This window comes from Dermacentor silvarum, chromosome 4, assembly GCF_013339745.2.
Source record: "Dermacentor silvarum isolate Dsil-2018 chromosome 4, BIME_Dsil_1.4, whole genome shotgun sequence".
Taxonomy (NCBI): Eukaryota; Metazoa; Arthropoda; class Arachnida; order Ixodida; family Ixodidae; genus Dermacentor; species Dermacentor silvarum.
Genome location: NC_051157.2, coordinates 114,682,314 through 114,700,032, shown reverse-complemented (window position 1 = coordinate 114,700,032; position 17,719 = coordinate 114,682,314). Strand labels below are relative to the sequence as shown.

At 46.8% G+C, this 17,719-nt stretch overlaps 1 protein-coding gene across 5 annotated transcripts in view; it reads left to right on the top strand.

Moving 5' to 3' along the window:
• Positions 1 to 17,719, top strand: part of LOC119450539 (vesicular glutamate transporter 1) — a 223,390-nt gene that overhangs the window by 23,891 nt on the left and 181,780 nt on the right. For 4 of the 5 annotated variants that reach the window (XM_049665942.1, XM_049665941.1, XM_049665940.1 and 1 more), the window contains exon 1: positions 1,881 to 2,419. The exons of the other annotated variant lie outside the window; for it this stretch is intronic. In XM_049665942.1, the coding sequence (XP_049521899.1) occupies positions 2,307 to 2,419 (113 nt within the window). In that variant the 5' untranslated portion in view covers positions 1,881 to 2,306. Of the gene's footprint in view, positions 1 to 1,880; positions 2,420 to 17,719 lie in introns of those variants that run through there. 5 annotated transcript variants of the gene reach the window in all.

The window sequence follows — 17,719 nt, the reverse complement described above, 5'->3', positions numbered from 1 at the left end:
GCAAGGTGTGAACTTCTCTCTTCCTTCTCCTCTTTCAATTCCTTTTCCCCCTTCCCCAGTGCAGGGTAGCCTACCGGGCTCAGCCTTGGTTAACCTCCCTGCCTTTCCCTTATGACTTTTCTTTCTCGCTTAACGCTGATGGGCTCCTACGGCGGGCTCGAATGAGGGAGGACGAAATCGTCATTAACTAGCAGCCGCCTAGGACTGTTTCTGCGTGACCACTTGAAATGCAGTCCCTTGCTTCTTTTAAATTCGATGTCGTTTCTGCGTAGAATGCACGAAAACTGTTTTCTGCAGTTCATTTGACACTGGCCCTGCTCTAGATTTACATGAAACTGATAAAGTCGGGTCGAGTCGAAATCTGGTCGTCGGGTTTTTGTAAACGCTGGCCAGGCGTGTTGAGCGAACATCGAGTGGAGTTCTGTCAAACCACCGGCATAAGGATGCGTTGACTCGCCCAATTTGATTGGCAAAAGAATGTAAGCACTGTAGAGTCGGGCTGTGCATGTAAGCTGGACTTCTGATTCGCGACCCGCTCGAGTCAAGTTTTATGCAAACAAAACTATTGACACATCGTGCCAAGGCTTTGTTTCGGCACATAATGAGCCGAGTGGTTGTTGCCAAACGAGCCACATGAGACGCATCTGCTTGAGAGTCATTTGTGCTGCTCAAATAGTAAAACCTTGGAAACACGTGCGAATCGTAACCTATTGCGCGGCTTTCAAAGGACGACAATCCCGCTTCGCGACATTATCGAGTACCTTGCCCTCGCTGGCGTATGCGAAAGGAATTTCCTTCCTGAAAATAAGTGCTTCCTTCGCCGTATTTAACGTTAAGCAAGAACTGTCTCACTTCTTAAATGGGGCAAATGTGCGGAATAAATTGTCGCAATAAAACGGCTTGCGTGTTTTTCGGGCTTCCTTTTCTGAAGGAACTCTGGAAAACTCTTACGGAAACAATACTTCGGAAAGTTCTGGTACCTTAGAAAACTTTACGTATAGAGCTCTGCCCGCACATCACCGTTTCACTTATTCGTTATTCCTTACGCATCCATGTAGACATGTGCGTTTTAATTGGAGCAGCATGCCGCGAACATTTGGTCATTGATCTAATAGTATGCTAGATCCATATGGTCAAAGTGTAGCATCTGCGGTGTTCTTATTTCCGGTTAAGGGAAAGGATGTAGTGGGAGGCGTGCTGTATTGAACTTTTTCCACTTGTACCCCATTTAACCACACGTATACACCCCATGTCTCAACTTTTAACTTGTAACTTTTCAAACCTACTACATACTGACCAAAAGACATGTCCTTGTAGAGAAGGTCCGAAGGGGCGGCGTCAGAAAAAAAGCCTTGACGCTTTTCCCGTGATCGCAAGACCGATTTGAAAACAATGGATAAGGGCCAGGGTACGGAAGAGAAGCCAGCATCTTACCCGTTCGTCTGCTACAGTACATAGACTTACGGTCAGACGCGAACCACGCTTGCCAACGCGCACGCACTTTCTCCCTGCAATAGAATGATTACAAAGCTATTCCGAGTCCACGTTTAAGCACTCGCATCCGCGTAGACATCCTCAGCCGGGGCTATATAGGTTTAATGCAGGCCAAGGCAAAATGGTGACGAAAGAAAGCATGGGCGGGCGGTGGGCGAGGCTGGTAGAGGCAGCGAAAACAATGCAGCGAGTCTTGCCTTTTACGCACGGAACGGTGCGACGCGCAGCTGCACACGTGGAGAGGAGGGCCCGGTGGGCGAGGGAGAACAGCCGCCAGGAGGATAACGACTTGCGCCGCTCCCTGGACGCCGCAAGTGGGATCTCGCTGACGTTGCTCGCGGAGCAATAAATAAACAAAAGTAAAAAAAAAAATGAAAAAAAAACGTAAAAGAGAATTTAACAATTGACGAGGGTGACGATATGGGTGAGGATGGATAGCGCCTCGTGAATGTCGAAGACAGCCAGTGGGCCAGGCCAGGGGTCGGCCGCGCGGCGCGGAGCTGCTTCGCACGCTCCACAGTGGGAGCAGCGAGTCTGTGCGGAGACGACAGCGACGAGTCGTCGTGGACACTCGCAACCGTCGCTTGTCGTATGCGCGGCCGGCTGGCTGGGTTGTCGCCTTAAAGCTGCGGCTGCTCCTTGACGGAGACCGCTTCTCGAGGAGCCGCTCTGGGAGAGTCGCTGAGGGCGCAGTCTGCAGAGAGTTACACGGCGGCGATATATACTCCTGCGTTCGGTGCGGTGAGAGTGGTCGTACTCCTTTTTTTTTTTCGGGTGCTGCGAATGCGTGCCAGGTTCGTAGACTCGAGGCGATGGGTGTGTTGAGGTTGCAGAGGAGCGCATCGTGCGGTGGTGACGCGGGAGGTCACGTGATTTCCGTCCATTCGTGCCACCTGGTGCCGTCGACAATCAACGAGAAGCTCGGGTGAGTCTGCTGGAGAAACAATGCGTGCAGGTGCGCTCGGGTGGACCGTTGTTGTGGGGGGCGATTCGGGCGTCATCGCGCGCGAAGCAAAGCCTCGTTTGGCAGGGCCTTTCTTTCCCACCTGATATGACGCTTACGTGCGAATTGAGAGCGCTTAGCCTTCGCGAGGCGATCGCTAGAGAAACGTTTCGGAAAAATCTCACTAGCCGAAATAAATTGTACGCTGACTGACCAGCTGAATACATCTGCACATGAACCATGTTTGTGTATGTCATTTCGTGCGGGGAAACGTTGCGAGATTAAATATATGCTCTCAGAGAGTAATAGTATGAATGGTTCTAGTGCTCAAGTGATCTTTCAAAGCAGCTTGCTTAATTTAGTTTTAGTTCTCCCGCAGTTGCTACGACGGGTTTTTTCTGTCTAAATAGAATTTTAAGAACAAAAGGAGCAATCACGGACCACCGTTAACTATGTGCTAACAGTGCACAGAACGAGGGGAAAAATGAATTTTGGAAGAACAACATTTTCCCTGGAGGACGACCTTGATGACATGGCAAATAATAACCTTCATTAAAGACTTCTAAACATATTATTAACGACTGTAGCGCGTGAGTGTATGTTCCTACATCAGCATACGAATGTTTATTATTATTATTTTTATTTCTGCGTGCATTTGAGTTATTGGAAATTGCATGGTGACTTCTATAGTGTCAGTGTCAGACCGTTTTTTATTAATTCTTAGTGATCGGGTTTAACTTCCTGTAGAAAGGTACATACGGACTATATCAAAGACGCCGTAATGAGGAAGGGATGGGCGTGGAAGGGGAGGCTCTGGTTCAGCTTTGACCTCCCGAGTTCCGTTTATTCCGAAAATTTCCATTCCAACAACGCATACGTCTCATTACATTTTAATACCCGCTTGTAACGACGTGTTCTCGATGCAGTTCTGGATTAAGATGCTTTTTCCACGCGAAATAGATTAGAGAGATAAAGATGCTTTCTCACATAGAGGCAGAGAGGTCGCCTTTAGCTTAGCTCGCTCTGGCCTCCCAGTCTGTACTAGGTGACTTCAACATGAAATGCTTCGATCTTCAATCTTTTCTTTTTGCTTACTACGTGACGGATCCTTTTTCAATGAAAACAAGCAAACAATCAAACAAACAGACATAGGCAGAATTCCACTCAGTGCCCTACAGCATAGTACAAGGGGAGGAGACACAGGTCCAATACAACGCAAACGTAGTTGATACAAATAAACAATGTTATACAGGCTGACACTGAACACGGTAACAGCGATGGGAATTTTTTTTTATTCAAGAGCTTATGGTAGGTATTTAGTGGACGCTCAGCAAATCTAGTAATACCGTAATAAAACGGGAAATGTCATTAATAAGTACAATGTTTCAAGGGAGGCAGTTTTAAACACAGGATGTATTCGGAAGGAACAACAAAATCAGAAGAAAAGTTTTAATGCTCCACCTTGGAACGTCAACCTTCAACGCCCAATCAGTGCGACACGACATGTATTAGTTCCACGAAAGTCATCAAGAGTTCCACGTGCGAAACAAGACGCAGCCAGCGTTTAGCAACATCAAAGCTTTCTCGAAAATAGGAGAGAATTTTCCAATTGATGAGAGGGACAATATGGGTGATGATAGAGCCTCGTGAACGTCGAAGAGAGCCGGGTAACATCATCAAAAGGTTCTGACAAAAGGGTAGTCAACCGGGCGAGACTCTGGCTGCCCTCTCTTCCTATATATATATATATATATATATATATATATATATATATATATATATATATATATATATATATATATTGTGACGTCACAGTCAGGTCGGACCTTTATTGAGCCCGAGAGACGACACGGCGAAGAAGGGCGGCGTCCACAACCAGCCTGAACAGCCTTCGACAGTCCACGCTGATGATGATGCGCCCGCACGCGCGATGAAGATGAGGAGCACACGCATGATGATGATAATGTACATATGATGAAGAAGTGCACAATAAATGCCCACAATATATATATATATATATATATATATATATATATGGCAACAGTCCTGTTCCTAGTGATTTCGTTGCTTTCGACAAACGCTGTACTCGTGTTCTTCTGCAAAAAAAAAAAAAAGAAACATACGAACAACGAAACAAAATTTCATGTTTGTATCGGTGACAGGCGACACACTATGGTTCAGGCAGACAGCTTTTGCTATGTTGATCAACATGTTGATCAATGAAAAAAAAGGTCAATTCTCCTGAGAATGACGAAGAGCCATTGCTGCTTTTCGTCATTTTGAGTAGAATTCACCCTTTTTTTCATTTTTCGTCGTATATTAATGTTCAAGGAGTGGCAGAATTGTCGAACTCCGAAAATGTTCGAACTATACCGCACTTGAACTCAGATCTCCTGAGGAGGTATGAATGCCATTGCGACTGAAAAATGCATATGTTCATATGCCTATAATCAGGTGACTATCTAATGACCCCTTTTGCCCAAGAGATCATGACGTGCCTGCATTGTTAATATAAAATATAACGTAACAATATATAAATAAAAAAATTAAAAAAATACAGACACGCCCTGCGAATGCCTGGCGACCGCGCATTGCGGTACGTTAGAAATAAGAGAAAGAAATAACTGGTTAGAGTAAACGACCCTCTCCTGCGAGCTGCTCATGAGTCAATGTCTTCGAGTCGCCGTAACTGGGCAATGCCATCGGGGTTTTTCTGTACAAAAAAAAAAGAAAAAAAAGCAGGAAGAAAAGGATAAATAGGGATAAAAAAGATAAATAGAGAAAAATGAAAGATATTGGCACGCGTGCATTGTTTATCCTTTTTTTTTTTACCGGGGATGGCTTTTCACCTCCTAACAAATGTTAAAGTTATCGCTCGGCCCAAGATGTGCCTTTATGTATCGGAACTTTCTCGAATGTTGTCGCCGATTCTATCTGTTGTCTGTGTTGTCGACGAACCTTGCGTAATCAGAGTTCGTGCGCGACGTGCATAGTTGTGTACTTTATAGAATGTGCGCGTGCAACAGCGATTACGCTGGCATGTAAGATGAATCAGGTACACACAGCCGAACGCGTCTGACCCGTCGATTAGATTTCGATGATCGACGAGTGTGCTGCCAGCTATCGTTGTGCTTTGACTGCTTTGAGTGTCACTTGTTTTTCTTGGCACGAGTTCACCCAATAAAAAGTTGGCTTCGTGGCTCACAGCTTTTTTTTTTTTTTAATTGTCGGGGTCTTCACCGTCACTACAATGGGACAATATGAAAATAGCCATCGTATGTTTGTACCCATCTAGAGAAACCCTGTGCGTCTTTATAAGTACGGCTAGACAATCAATCGATAGGATTTTCCTATACCCAACCAACATCTTATTGCCTGATTTTTCTTGTTCGGAAAAAAAGAAGAAATGAACAGACAATTCAGCTGCAAGAAGAAGGAATTGTTTGTGAGGTTAGAACATCTAAAATTAGTTTCGCACCTTTTGCTACCAGGCGGTCAAGATGTTGGTCTTCTAGTTGCTCTAGTGCAATGAGCCTAAAGTACGATAGAGAGCCTTTGGATCTTCACGTTTTCTCAATGTATGTCTTCTGTGTTGGTAGGCAAAACGCCTCACATTTCATGGCAGCCCGTAAAGCGGTTGAATCAATCTTTGTCGAGCAACTGAATGACGCTGCATTTTTCCTTGTCACTTCTCTCTCTCTCTCTCATCTCGCACTGTCCTTTTTCTGCGTGTTCTGAGCCTGTATCCACGCATGTAACTGTCTTGTACTTTTTGTTTACTTACTTCGTCATAGTTCAGTCAGTTTCCCGGAATCGCAGCTTTGTATGTTGCTTCTTCTTCTATAGCCTCATCTCTCTCCTTTTCATTTCGCGCCAGTATGGGGACAGCCGGTCCGATTTGCCCGTTTGACAGATTCATTCATTCGTTCACATATGTATCTTGCTTGTCGTCATTTAATCGCCGCAAGCCCCCTGGCCGCCATTAAAATGAATTCACGTGATGTTAACGCAGAAGTCGATGCAATGCGAGAACAAAAGAAAAAAAAAAGAATCCTAGACGAGAGCGTCACGTGCCGATTGTGAATCTTAGTGATAAAAATATACGAAGGAAAGAAATAGACCCTCACCACGTGATCGGCAAGCACTAATTTTCTGCTGCCACTCGCTGCGGAGCGCGCGGATAGTATTCGGGGAAGTATAGAGCCGCGGGCGTCCCCTCTAAAAGCTACCACGAACCAAACCATGCCTTGAAAAATTCGGCAACGCCACGCAAGGCCTATTGCCCTAAAGGAAGGAAGAGGAGGCGCCAGAGGAGGTTGCCTTGCCGACGATAGCTAAGCTGCCTGTCGTCACGCTTCCTCCCGCTTTCTTTCGCACTTTATTCCTCCATGGCTGAAAGACTTCATAAGGTCACCGCTACGAAACAGGTGGCGTGAGAAAGCGAAAACTGCTTTTAGCTTCACAGGTGGGAGTGAACATTTCTCTAGGTGCTGATAAGCGCGAAGGGCTCGTTGTTAACGTGTGCCGCAGGTGGCAATGTTAGTATTGCCGCTGTTGCCACCTATGCCTGAGATCGCTGGAGGAAGGAAGGGGGGAATAACCGCGCTCCCGCTGCTGTAGAGAGAGGCAGGTAACATTTGCGCCTTTATGATTGAGCGACGTCGGCGTCGAAATGTCGCGGTTGACGCGCAGTAATCACCGAAGCGACGACCGAGAAGGGCACGGTGTTCGATCTTTCGACGAGAGATGTCAGGCCAGATGTGGAGGCGAGCCGCAGGGGTCACTGAGATTAGATCTTGCTGCCAGCTTTGTCACTTCGTGTTGCTATAACAATGGCCCGTTCAGTCAGCTGCTCACGAGAACGTCCTAGACAGTGGTCAGCTGTATTAAAGATATACATATATCATTCGGTAAGCGAGGCAGAGGACACACAGAGAGGGACAAAAAAAATGAGAACATGAAAACTGATGCAAATGGCGCCAAAGTTCGAGGAAGCAAAATTTGCATTCTGCAAATTCAGAAGTGCGCGGCCGACGACACGACTTTGTCGGGCTTGACAGCTTACATTTACACAGCTTCGTTCTCGGCCAGGAGTCTATTTTGCACTTTTTAAATGCGTAAGCATTTCTATGCCTACCCAACGAGGAAACCCGTTCGTCCGTCCAACACGCGATACAAAAGCGGCGAGAACACAGCGCTTACAAAGCTATCATTACCCGGCGCAGATCGCTTTGAAGATAGGACCCGTGCGGCCGCCCCATACGCCGCAGTGTTATAAAGAAAGAAATGTATGAAACAAAAAAAGTGCGGCAGCTTCTGCGAGAGAATTGACTTTCGTGCTACCTCTCGCTTCAACGCGAACTAAGCGGCGAGAACACAGCGCAAACACGAAGCTATCAGCACTCGGCGCTCTCTGTCCCCATCCTAAATCGCTTTCAACGTAGGGGCCGCGCAGCCGCGCCCTACGCAGCCGCCGCCGGAGTGCCGTTGATCACGGTTGATAACGACGATCACGGTTCGACGCGGGTGGATAAGGCGTTGAAGCGCGATAACGGCATATAATGATCGGTACGTCATCAGCGCACCTGGGGCCGCCCAACCACCTTGCTCCGCCACCCGCAGCAGTTCGTGTCGCCGCAGCGCTGTCGTTTGTAATGGCCGGATCAAGTTTCATAACAAAGATGAGGTGGCACAATGCTTGCGCACTACTTAGACAACTCCCAGAGGAGCTTCTGCGTGAGTTTGTTTATGCTCTACGACAATTTGTCGCGAGTCGCATTCGAGACTATGACAGAGCCTTGAAAACTGTGTTCTAGGGCAACTGAAACATAAGCAATAAAATTCTGCAGATCCCACCCACTATGGGAATCGATGTTATGCGAAGCATTTTGCAGGTACCTGGATATCCAGCATCGTTTTGGGTCCAGCAAAGCGTTACCACATGAACCAACTTGTTTGTGCAAGACGAGCAATTACGTGTGTGGCGGGAGTGTGTGTGTGTGTGTGACGACAGTAGCAAACCGACGACGACGGCGACAGCGATAGTATGACGATGATGTGATGACGACAATTTTTTTTTTCTACTCCGACGAAGAAACGTTATGGTGTTGCGCTGCATAGCTCGCCACAATAATATCATGTGACGTTTATGCTGAAGGTCGGGCAAACGTGTCTTTCTTCTCCATTTATGGGCTGTAACGTCTATCGCGTGAGGTTTGCCAACACATTTTGTGCACACAGAGGCAAGTGACTAATGAAACCCCGACATTTCTTCCTGCGGTACTTGTTATATCTCGAGTGTACGCTTTCTTCCGTTTTCTTGCGTGACCGGTGTGTGCACTTACCGCTCTTAACGGCTTCCGGTAGAAAAGTTCAACTCCTCTTTCGAGACGCCCGTTCCTGCTGACGTGCAATGTGGCCGATCGGCCGTGCCGCCGTAAAGACCAAGAGTCAGACCTTTGTGGGGAACGAAATTCTGCACTCGTTGCCAGCCCCGTAGACTGATTCCTTTGAAACTCTGTATTGATACATCCCGAGAGGTTAAAAAAAAAACTGGCAAGGCAAACAGTTAAGCAAATACGTAGACGGCAGAACGTCTTTATTGTAGTTGCAACCCCGCTGCTGTTGGTAGACTAAGGCGGCTCCAGACGTGTTCAAACGGGGTTTCCGCTATAGAGTAGTTATGGAGAGCGTGCAGGAGCGAGTCGGCTTCTGAGTGTGGCCTGTCTGCTCGCAGATCTTGTCGAAGGTTCACTGTTATAACACAGTGGGGAGTGTACTGTGCGAGTGTTGCCTGCAGTGCAGCCACCACAGTGTCTGCAGTGCGTTTACTCGAGTGCAGTCTTCGTAGTTCTGAAATGTCTGCAACGTTGCCCCCAAAGCGGGCACAAACACCATCTGAACCTCGATACACGTGACGCCACCGAGCTGCTGGCAATGGGACTGACCGCTGCTGGGCTTACCGGTAGGTTAGTTGTATTGACAGTTGAACACGCAGTGCAGCGCCTAGAGCACTGGTTGCATTACAGACTCCGAGAAAGCGGACTAAGTTTAGCGGAGGAGCCACGGAAATAGAGAGAGAGGGAGAAAGAGAGGTGGTGTCTAGAGACTTTCGAGCTTAAATTTCGCGCTCCTTTGTGATATTTTTCTCACCAACTGCACTTAAAAGAATATTTTTTTTTAGATTTACAGACGGAGGAGCATCATAAAGCGATGTAGTTTGTATACATAGACTCGTAGTACGCTAATAATCTACGCATTGCGCCCGAAAACAAATTGACGTTGGAAATCGGGAGTATACGCTAATAATCTACGCATTGCGCCCGAAAACAAATTGACGTTGGAAATCGGGAAAAAAACTGGAAAATAGAAGAACGTCACCTATCGCGTTTTTGAACTCTATACGTGTCGTAACTGGGAAGAAAAAGAAAAACACCGAGTGCGACGACTGTCTTTTATATCGTGGACAAAAGAAAGGAATAAAAATTTTCATATATGTGTATTAAGTTGCCGTGGGGCGACCGGGGTTCACGTCATAAATACTGTGCGCGAAAATTCTATGAAACGAGCCAGACTTGTGATAGGCGTCGCACTGCTTGAAGCCACTTTTCTACAAAGTAAACACCTATATGGAAGTAAAAGGCGCCAATAATGGGCTTATAGGACGCATGGTTTCCGTTCAGAAGCCAAAATGAAGCTTACTTGCGCCGATATCAGGATTGTGGCAACGGACTATAGATTAATAAGGTTGCTCGTTGGGCTTGTTGAGGCGTCATATTAAATGTCATTCGCGTAGGGCATCTGTGTCCTTTTGTGCCGTCTTAAATGCTCTACGCGAATGACACTTAATACGTGCTATAGAATACGACGGTAAATCTTCTCGACGACCATTGAAACAGAAAACGGTGTTAGCTGACTATGTTGTGAAAATCGCGACTCATTGCTTTTATTACTCCATCGTAATGAAGTTTTGCGAAAAAGTTTACCTTCACATCAAGAAAACAAAACATAATTCATAACTAACGGCAGTGGCAGTATGGTGCATGCATGTTCCTGCTGCAACTCTATTTAGTCCTAATGCGCACGCGCAGGCGCTAGCAAGGTACACGGAGTTTGTGTTACCCGAGAAAGTCAAATCAGTGCTGAAACATATTTTCCAAGTTGTAGAAACTATACCACCGCTCCTGCCGCGTTAAAAAATGACCGTCGCCGTCGTCGTCGCCGTCGCCGTTGCCGTCGCCGTCGCCGTCGCCGTCGCCGTGAGGTTCCGTATGACGTCAATGGAGATGAAATCGTCGCCGCGCGCCGCCGAACGCTGTATGTGCGAGTGAAACGGCGCGAGGGACGCGCGCTTTCACGGGGAGTGAACCCACGGCGGAGAACAAACGCGCGTTCTGCGCCGTGCTCCCTTAAGGGCTGCAGAAGTAGGCGTCTCTTTCCTCCTTTACAATCACCATATATGAAGAGCAAACGCGCCTTCTTCCAACGCACGAAAGGCCGTGGGGGGGAGGGGGAGGGAAGAGAAGCAGCGACGTTTAGCTGCGGCACCAAGTGCCTATTTATATCAGAGGCTCCGGCAACAGTCACCAACGCCGCACGCATTTTGTGCGAACGCGGGCAAAACGCTGACGGCGTCGACAACAGTACTGCGTGTTGCCGGTGCTGCTGCATGTCCAAGTTTAAACAGCTGATAAAGCTACTATCATTACTCCGTATAGCTCTCTACAAATTTGCCATCGCAATTGATGCTTCGCGTTTCAGGTGAAACTGCGACAACTTTTTCAAGTGTTCTAGCGTTTGCCAGTATTTTGCTCGTTTCACAGGGCTTGGACCTTCATTCACCGCAAAGGAAAGTCCTAATTATCTTGTCACTGCTACTTTAAGGTTTAAGGTAAGAGGAACAGTCAAGGTGCACAGTCAAGGTGCACCGCAAAAGAAAGTCTTAATTATCTTGTCAGTGCTACCTTAAGGTTTAAGGTAAGAGGAACAGTCAAGGTGCACAGTAACTTAATTGACACCCTATTCATTTTTAGAGGCGTAAATTTTTTTACAGTGCATGGAGAGCATGCAAAAAAAGAAGAAACATGTAGCATAGACAACAAAAATCACAGTTTTGCCCGAAAGGCGAAGCATCGATTGCGATAGCAAATTAGTAGACATCTATACGAAGTAAGGATATTAGTTTTTTCGGCCGTATAAACATTCAAACATTTGCTTACTAACTAAATTAACAAGCATGGTGTTACGCACGCACAGGTAAACATGAACGCATCTCGCTCGATGACCGCGGAGACTCGCTGTCAAAACGCTGGAGTGAGGAAGCGCGGTAGCAACAGCGAGCGAATTGACCTTCCTGCTGTCTCTCGATTCAACGCGATCTAAACATCGAAAGCACAGCGCATACGAAGCTACGGCACTGGGTGTACTTTGTCTACATCGCATATTCCGTTGAAGATGAGACCCGCACGGGCGCGCACTTTGTCTGCGTCACAAATCGGTTTCGCGCGCCGAGATTGTGCCACGATCGTCGGCAGACCCTCGCAAGCTTTCACTCGCACGTACAGCGTACGGCGCGCGGCAACGAGGTTATCATGTTTGGATATTATACAGAACATCACGGCGACGGCGACAGCGATGGCAGAAGTGTGCCTGGAGTGTCCATAGTAAAACAAGCGAGGCACTCTTCGCCTATCTAACTTAAACGTGTACAGCCTTTTCAAAAATTATTAACAGAACTCCGCGAATGTCAAAGTCTTTTGTCGAACTCTGTAGGCGACATTGCACTTCGAAGTACAGGATATTGAAAGAACACTGTCTTTCTAAATGTCTAAAACATCATAACAGTGACCTCCGAACGAGGCCGGATGGCCGGTCACGTCACACTCGCTTTGGTTTTCAAACTTCTGAAGCCGGCGTTACTTCTCAGACCGCCAAGGAATTCTCCTTAATTTTTTTCTGTCTTGAGAGCCCGGGGTCCAGATGCTTTTGTTGACATGGGAATAGACATTCGCTTTTGTCTACAACACATTGCAAAGAAAGTGCTAAAAAGCAACGGCTGCAGTCATGTCACCCCATTTTAGAACTGCAGATCTGCATCTCACCGCATCTTCAATGCGTCAAATGACCACTGAGAAGTAGTGAGTGAGTCGGTGGTCTAGATATTTATTAAGTATATTTTTTTAGTTAACAGCTCAACGGCTTGGTAGCCTGGCAACCCTCTAACGTTCGCGCCTGCTGACGTCCTCAAAGGCCAAGTGTAACGAAGTTTTGCATCGCGTAAAAAAGAATATTTTCATATAGTTTCGACATATTTAGACAGATAGTTTCGACTCTGCCAAAATTTTACGTGTGAAATACGACTGGATGGGCCACGAAAAGTTCTCAGAAAGCAGACGTTTTTAATACCAAAACCGATACGAAACTGAAAAAAAAAGAGATAATAATAATGCCGTGTGCACTTGGATTAACGGGTATACGTTAAAGAGCCCCAGGGGGTCAAATTAATCAGGAGTCATACACAACGGCGTGCCTCATAATAATATCGTGGTTCTGGCCCAAGAATCTAATTTTCTTTTATCTGATATATCCGCAATATAGTAGATATCTGTAGTACTTATGAAGTATTCAGGTGTTACATATATAAACAATATTTCTGCAAAATGATTTGGATGGCCGTTGGTCGAGTGTGGGAAAGTTGTTTTTTTTAGTATTATGGATAAAAAAGAACGTGTCACGAATGTGTCTTAGGTTCAACTAAGGATGCTCATGCATGTTAATGCAGCCTACATGTTTCGCTGGGTACCGGGGGGAGGTGTTTCGAACTCATAATTCTAGTCGACGATTTAGGAAAATCCGAGCGGGCAGACCTCTCAAACTTCAAGATTGAGTGAACGGGCTCCGAAATATTTTCTTGTAATGTAAAACAGCAATGCATCGATATACCATGCCACAACACTTGTATGACTCCATGATTTCCTCTGTCTGCCCCCTTCGCACAGTTAGAGTGTGTCAAGCTCCGTGACCACTGTTTATGCCACATTGTCTTGTTTCCCTTGACGCGTCCCTCGAGTGTTTTATACAGAAGTGTAAACGTCTGTACGTCATTCGTGAAGGTCAACGCGTCCTGTATCGTGCCACACCCTCGGATTACAATCGCTGCGCAGCTCGCAACGACGTTTGCGTAAACAATGCTGCCCAACGCATTCCTCCTTGCCTCTAAGCTTTAGATAATCAGGTTTACGGTGCTACAGCTCACGGTCGTTAATTGACTTAGATATGTTGCGAAGAGAGTGTACGTTACGCTCCGCGCGGAGAGTTATTGTTCGTGGCTGACACGTATCAGGGGCTATAGGAGGCGTTCGTGCACTGGGTCTTCCTATTATACGGGGCAATCTGGGAACGCTACTGCACCACTTTCGGCCTCGACGAACGGCCTAACTTTTCTGGCGCGGGACCGCGGCTTTTAAGTTTATAGGAAGAAAAGAACAGCACAAGCCTGTAGACTAACACGTACAGCGGTGGCGCGGAGGCACCCAAAAGGAGGGAAGCCAGAGTTACTTATCGCGTTCCACGCTGGCTCCATCGACCAGCCGCGCCGATGCAGAGATGGCTGCTTTCCCGCCCCATATATATATATATATATATATATATATATATATATATATATATATATATATATATATATTTTATTTTTTTTTTCATTGGTAAGTTCAGCAGAAGAGACGAGGGAATGAGTGCTGTTGGCAGTCTTAACAGTGAAATATCTAACACGCTGCGAAGCGGGATGCCTAATGCTTGATGCCTTCGGCGTTTTCTTTCTTTCTTTCTTTCTTTTTTTTTTTTTGACCGTACACAGTACGTTACAGTTGACTAAATACGTGCACGTTTTTCTTCGTAAAGAAGCTGCATAAGTGGTGTTTCTTGACGAAAGTTGCCCTAGATGTGAGAATTTGTGCGCTTCGCTGTCTTTTTTTTTTAACTTTTGGCAGCTTTAAAGGTCGTTATTTATCTCACAGACTATGTCTCATAGGTCACTTATGTAGGATTGTCCATGAATCCCACGGAAAATACAAATAGGAATGTAATAACGATTAACCTTTTTTTTTATTTTCTTGTCAAACCGAGACACGTGTCCGAGTTGCTTTCTCCCGCCAAATTCAGAAAAGCGAGAGTGAGAGATAGAAAAAAAGAAAGCCCCCAAGCCTCCTTGTCCGCAGCAGTACGAGCTTGGCGGGAGTTTGTGGTTATGCTGGCGGTCACATTCTCCCGCAGACTGCTCTGCTTGTTATGGTCTGCGGTGAGCTCTTAGGTTTCGCACAGCCAAGGGGGAGAAAAAAAGTGATAGGAAAACTCGGCTCTGGGCCGAGATTGACGGGAACCCGGCGACCAACGTCGGATCGCTCTCGGTTCATTCACCGGAAATTGCGCGCGATGCCATGGACGGTTGGGCTGTGTCAACAGGCTGCTTTCCTTATTATTTTTTTTTCGCTCTGGCAGCTATGGTTATGTGTAAGCGACGAACGACAAACGATGGATCCTTTCGGGGAATCGCCCGACCCTGACCGGTGAGCAATATCGAGGGCTAGTCCCGTGATTAAACGGTCTTCTTCGATGACGCCGCTGCTACCGAGTAGCAGTGGCCCTTGAAAACAAGTGATAGGGTGACACATGCGCTCGCTGTCGTCAAACGTAAGGCGAGCGTGACCTGACATTAGCTGCAGATATTTTTTTTTCGCTAAGCTATGACGTAAACGTGCCGCTATTACCCAGTGATTGTGATACCAAGAGCGCCACCGCTTAGCGTCTTTGACTTCTGTCCACGTGGTGACGTACGTAGCTCTACCGTAGAATCAATCCCACGTAATTGCGGCAAGCAATAACGGGCTGCACGAGGCATGTTGTCAAGAAGTGCGCATTCGCGTGCTCTTACATGGTGCCCCGTAAGCGTCGGTTAATAGAAGCGTATGCGCAGCACATGTAGCAGCCTAATTGATTATTGCCCAGTAACGCGTGCGCTATTGGTTGTTGCCAAGGAGGTTTGCTGGAGTGGCAGCCCCCACAGTTTCTTACCAGCACAGATGAAGTCACAGTTTGCCTATACTTCTACTCTGAAATAGGGCCGTGACAGCTGAAATCTGCTAGCAACTCACGTCCTTTTGGTCAGTTATTGCAAATGCTAGGCTAATTTAAAATTAAAGGCTCGAACCTTACGCTTAAAATATTACCTTTGGCTGTGTATTAATATCATGATGTGCTATAAAATTTGAAAATAACTTCAGGCTTTCTTCTGAAACCAGTGACAGAAAGGAAGACGTCCAACGATATCTGCACGGCTAAATTATCAACCTAAAAGCAGCATGGAGTGGGAAGAAAGTGCTTCGTATATTCCCCGCTATTTCCTAACGTTATTGCTTGCCTATGGTAAGATGGCAGTGGTCCGGCTTCACTTTTGAGACGGCAGCTCCACTCCAGCATTTTTTATTGCGATAGCAATTATATGGACACTCCAAAGCAGATTTCTGCCGTCGTCGTCGCCGTCGCCGTGAGGTTCTGTATGACGTCAATAGAGATGAAATCGTCGCCGCGCGCCGCCGAACGCTGTATGTGCGAGTGAAAGGGCGTGAGGGACGCGCGCTTTCACGGGGAGTGAACGCACGGCGGAGAACAAACGCGCGTTCTGCGCCGTGCTCCCTTAAGGGCTGCAGAAGTAGGCGTCTCTTTCCTCCTTTACAATCACCTATATGTAGAGCAAACGCGCCTTCTTCCGACACGTGAAAGGCCGTGGGGGGGGGGGGGGGGGGGGAGGGAAGGGAGGCGACGTTTAGCTGCGGCACCAAGTGCCTATTTATATCAGAGGCTCCGGCAACAGTCACCAACGCCGCACGCATTTTGTGCGAACGCGGGCAAAACGCCGACGGCGTCGACAAGAGATCTGCGTGTTGCCGGTGCTGCTGCATGTCCAAGTTTATACAGCTGATAAAGCTACTATCATTACTCCGTATAGCTCTCTACAAATTTGCTATCGCAATTGATGTTTCGCCTTTCAGGTGAAACTGCGACAACTTTTTTAAACCTCTTTGGTTGTTGCCCATGGCTCCGGTACCGAGGCGACATAAGATGGCGTCCACTCCATTTCGTTGGTTTTGCAAGCGAACGCACTACGCGTCTATGGAGGCCCTTTAACCATTGGGTTTCCTAGATTAATTTTGTAGGAAACTCTGTGCCTCTAAACCTCGACGCCCGTGGTTGCGACGTCGTTAGCGGGAACGCACGACAACGGTGGGGGTGACGCCGACGGCATAAATGCTCCTCGAGCGTTTGTGTAGCTGTAATCGCAATAAAACGCCCGTGTACTTATTAGACATTGACACAAAATATCAAAATGTTTCTATTTACTACTTCATGTCAAGGAAGAGAGATTGTGGTTGTGAAGAGGAAGAACCTGAGGTGGTCGAAGTTATTCAGCAGCCACCCCTCCCCTTTTCCCCTCCTTCCAATATGTGCGTTGCCTTAATTGGGTCGTTGAACCCCGTAATAGGTATGTAAGAATACGCCGCCAAAATCGTATTTTACGACAAACTTTGTTAAAAGAGATCCGCGGTAAGCGAAATACTTTTTAAAATTTTGCTTCGACTTGAACACTTTTGAATCCCGAGGAAAATGTTTGACGATATATTGCGCGAATAGCCAGAGAAACATTGACTGTTATGTGAGATAACATACATAAGCAGAAGTAGGGCCCCTTTTCATTTCCAAACACTATGTTGTTCGCTTTTATCCACATTTTTAGTGATTTCTATGACTATTTCTTGCGCATACGAAACACGCAACACACGAACTTTCTTGAGCGTGTCATGGAATGACAATCGGTGGTGTGCGTTATGAGGAAGCAGGGACGACAACAATACAGCACGGACAGGGCAGCCCAGCAGCGATCAATGAAATGCCAAGGCGTCAAAACGTCATAGCTACAAACAAAATGGACAACGAACACAGCAAGCCGTCAATACAGCAACACGAAGAAAAAAGAAGAAGAAAACCGGCAGATCCCATGCACGCTCTGTGGGAATCGATGTTATGCGAAGCAGTGTGCGAGGAGCCTACCGAGTTAACGAAACGACCATGAGAGCAACAAGACGTAGGCGGCTGTTTCATGACCTACATGACACACATGTCATGACATTCATGTCATGAGTCCTCAGGAACCCCTTTAGCTATGCCTACGAGACCTTAAGGCGAAAGCCTTAGACATGCTCATGACTATGACTGCGACCATTAACATTT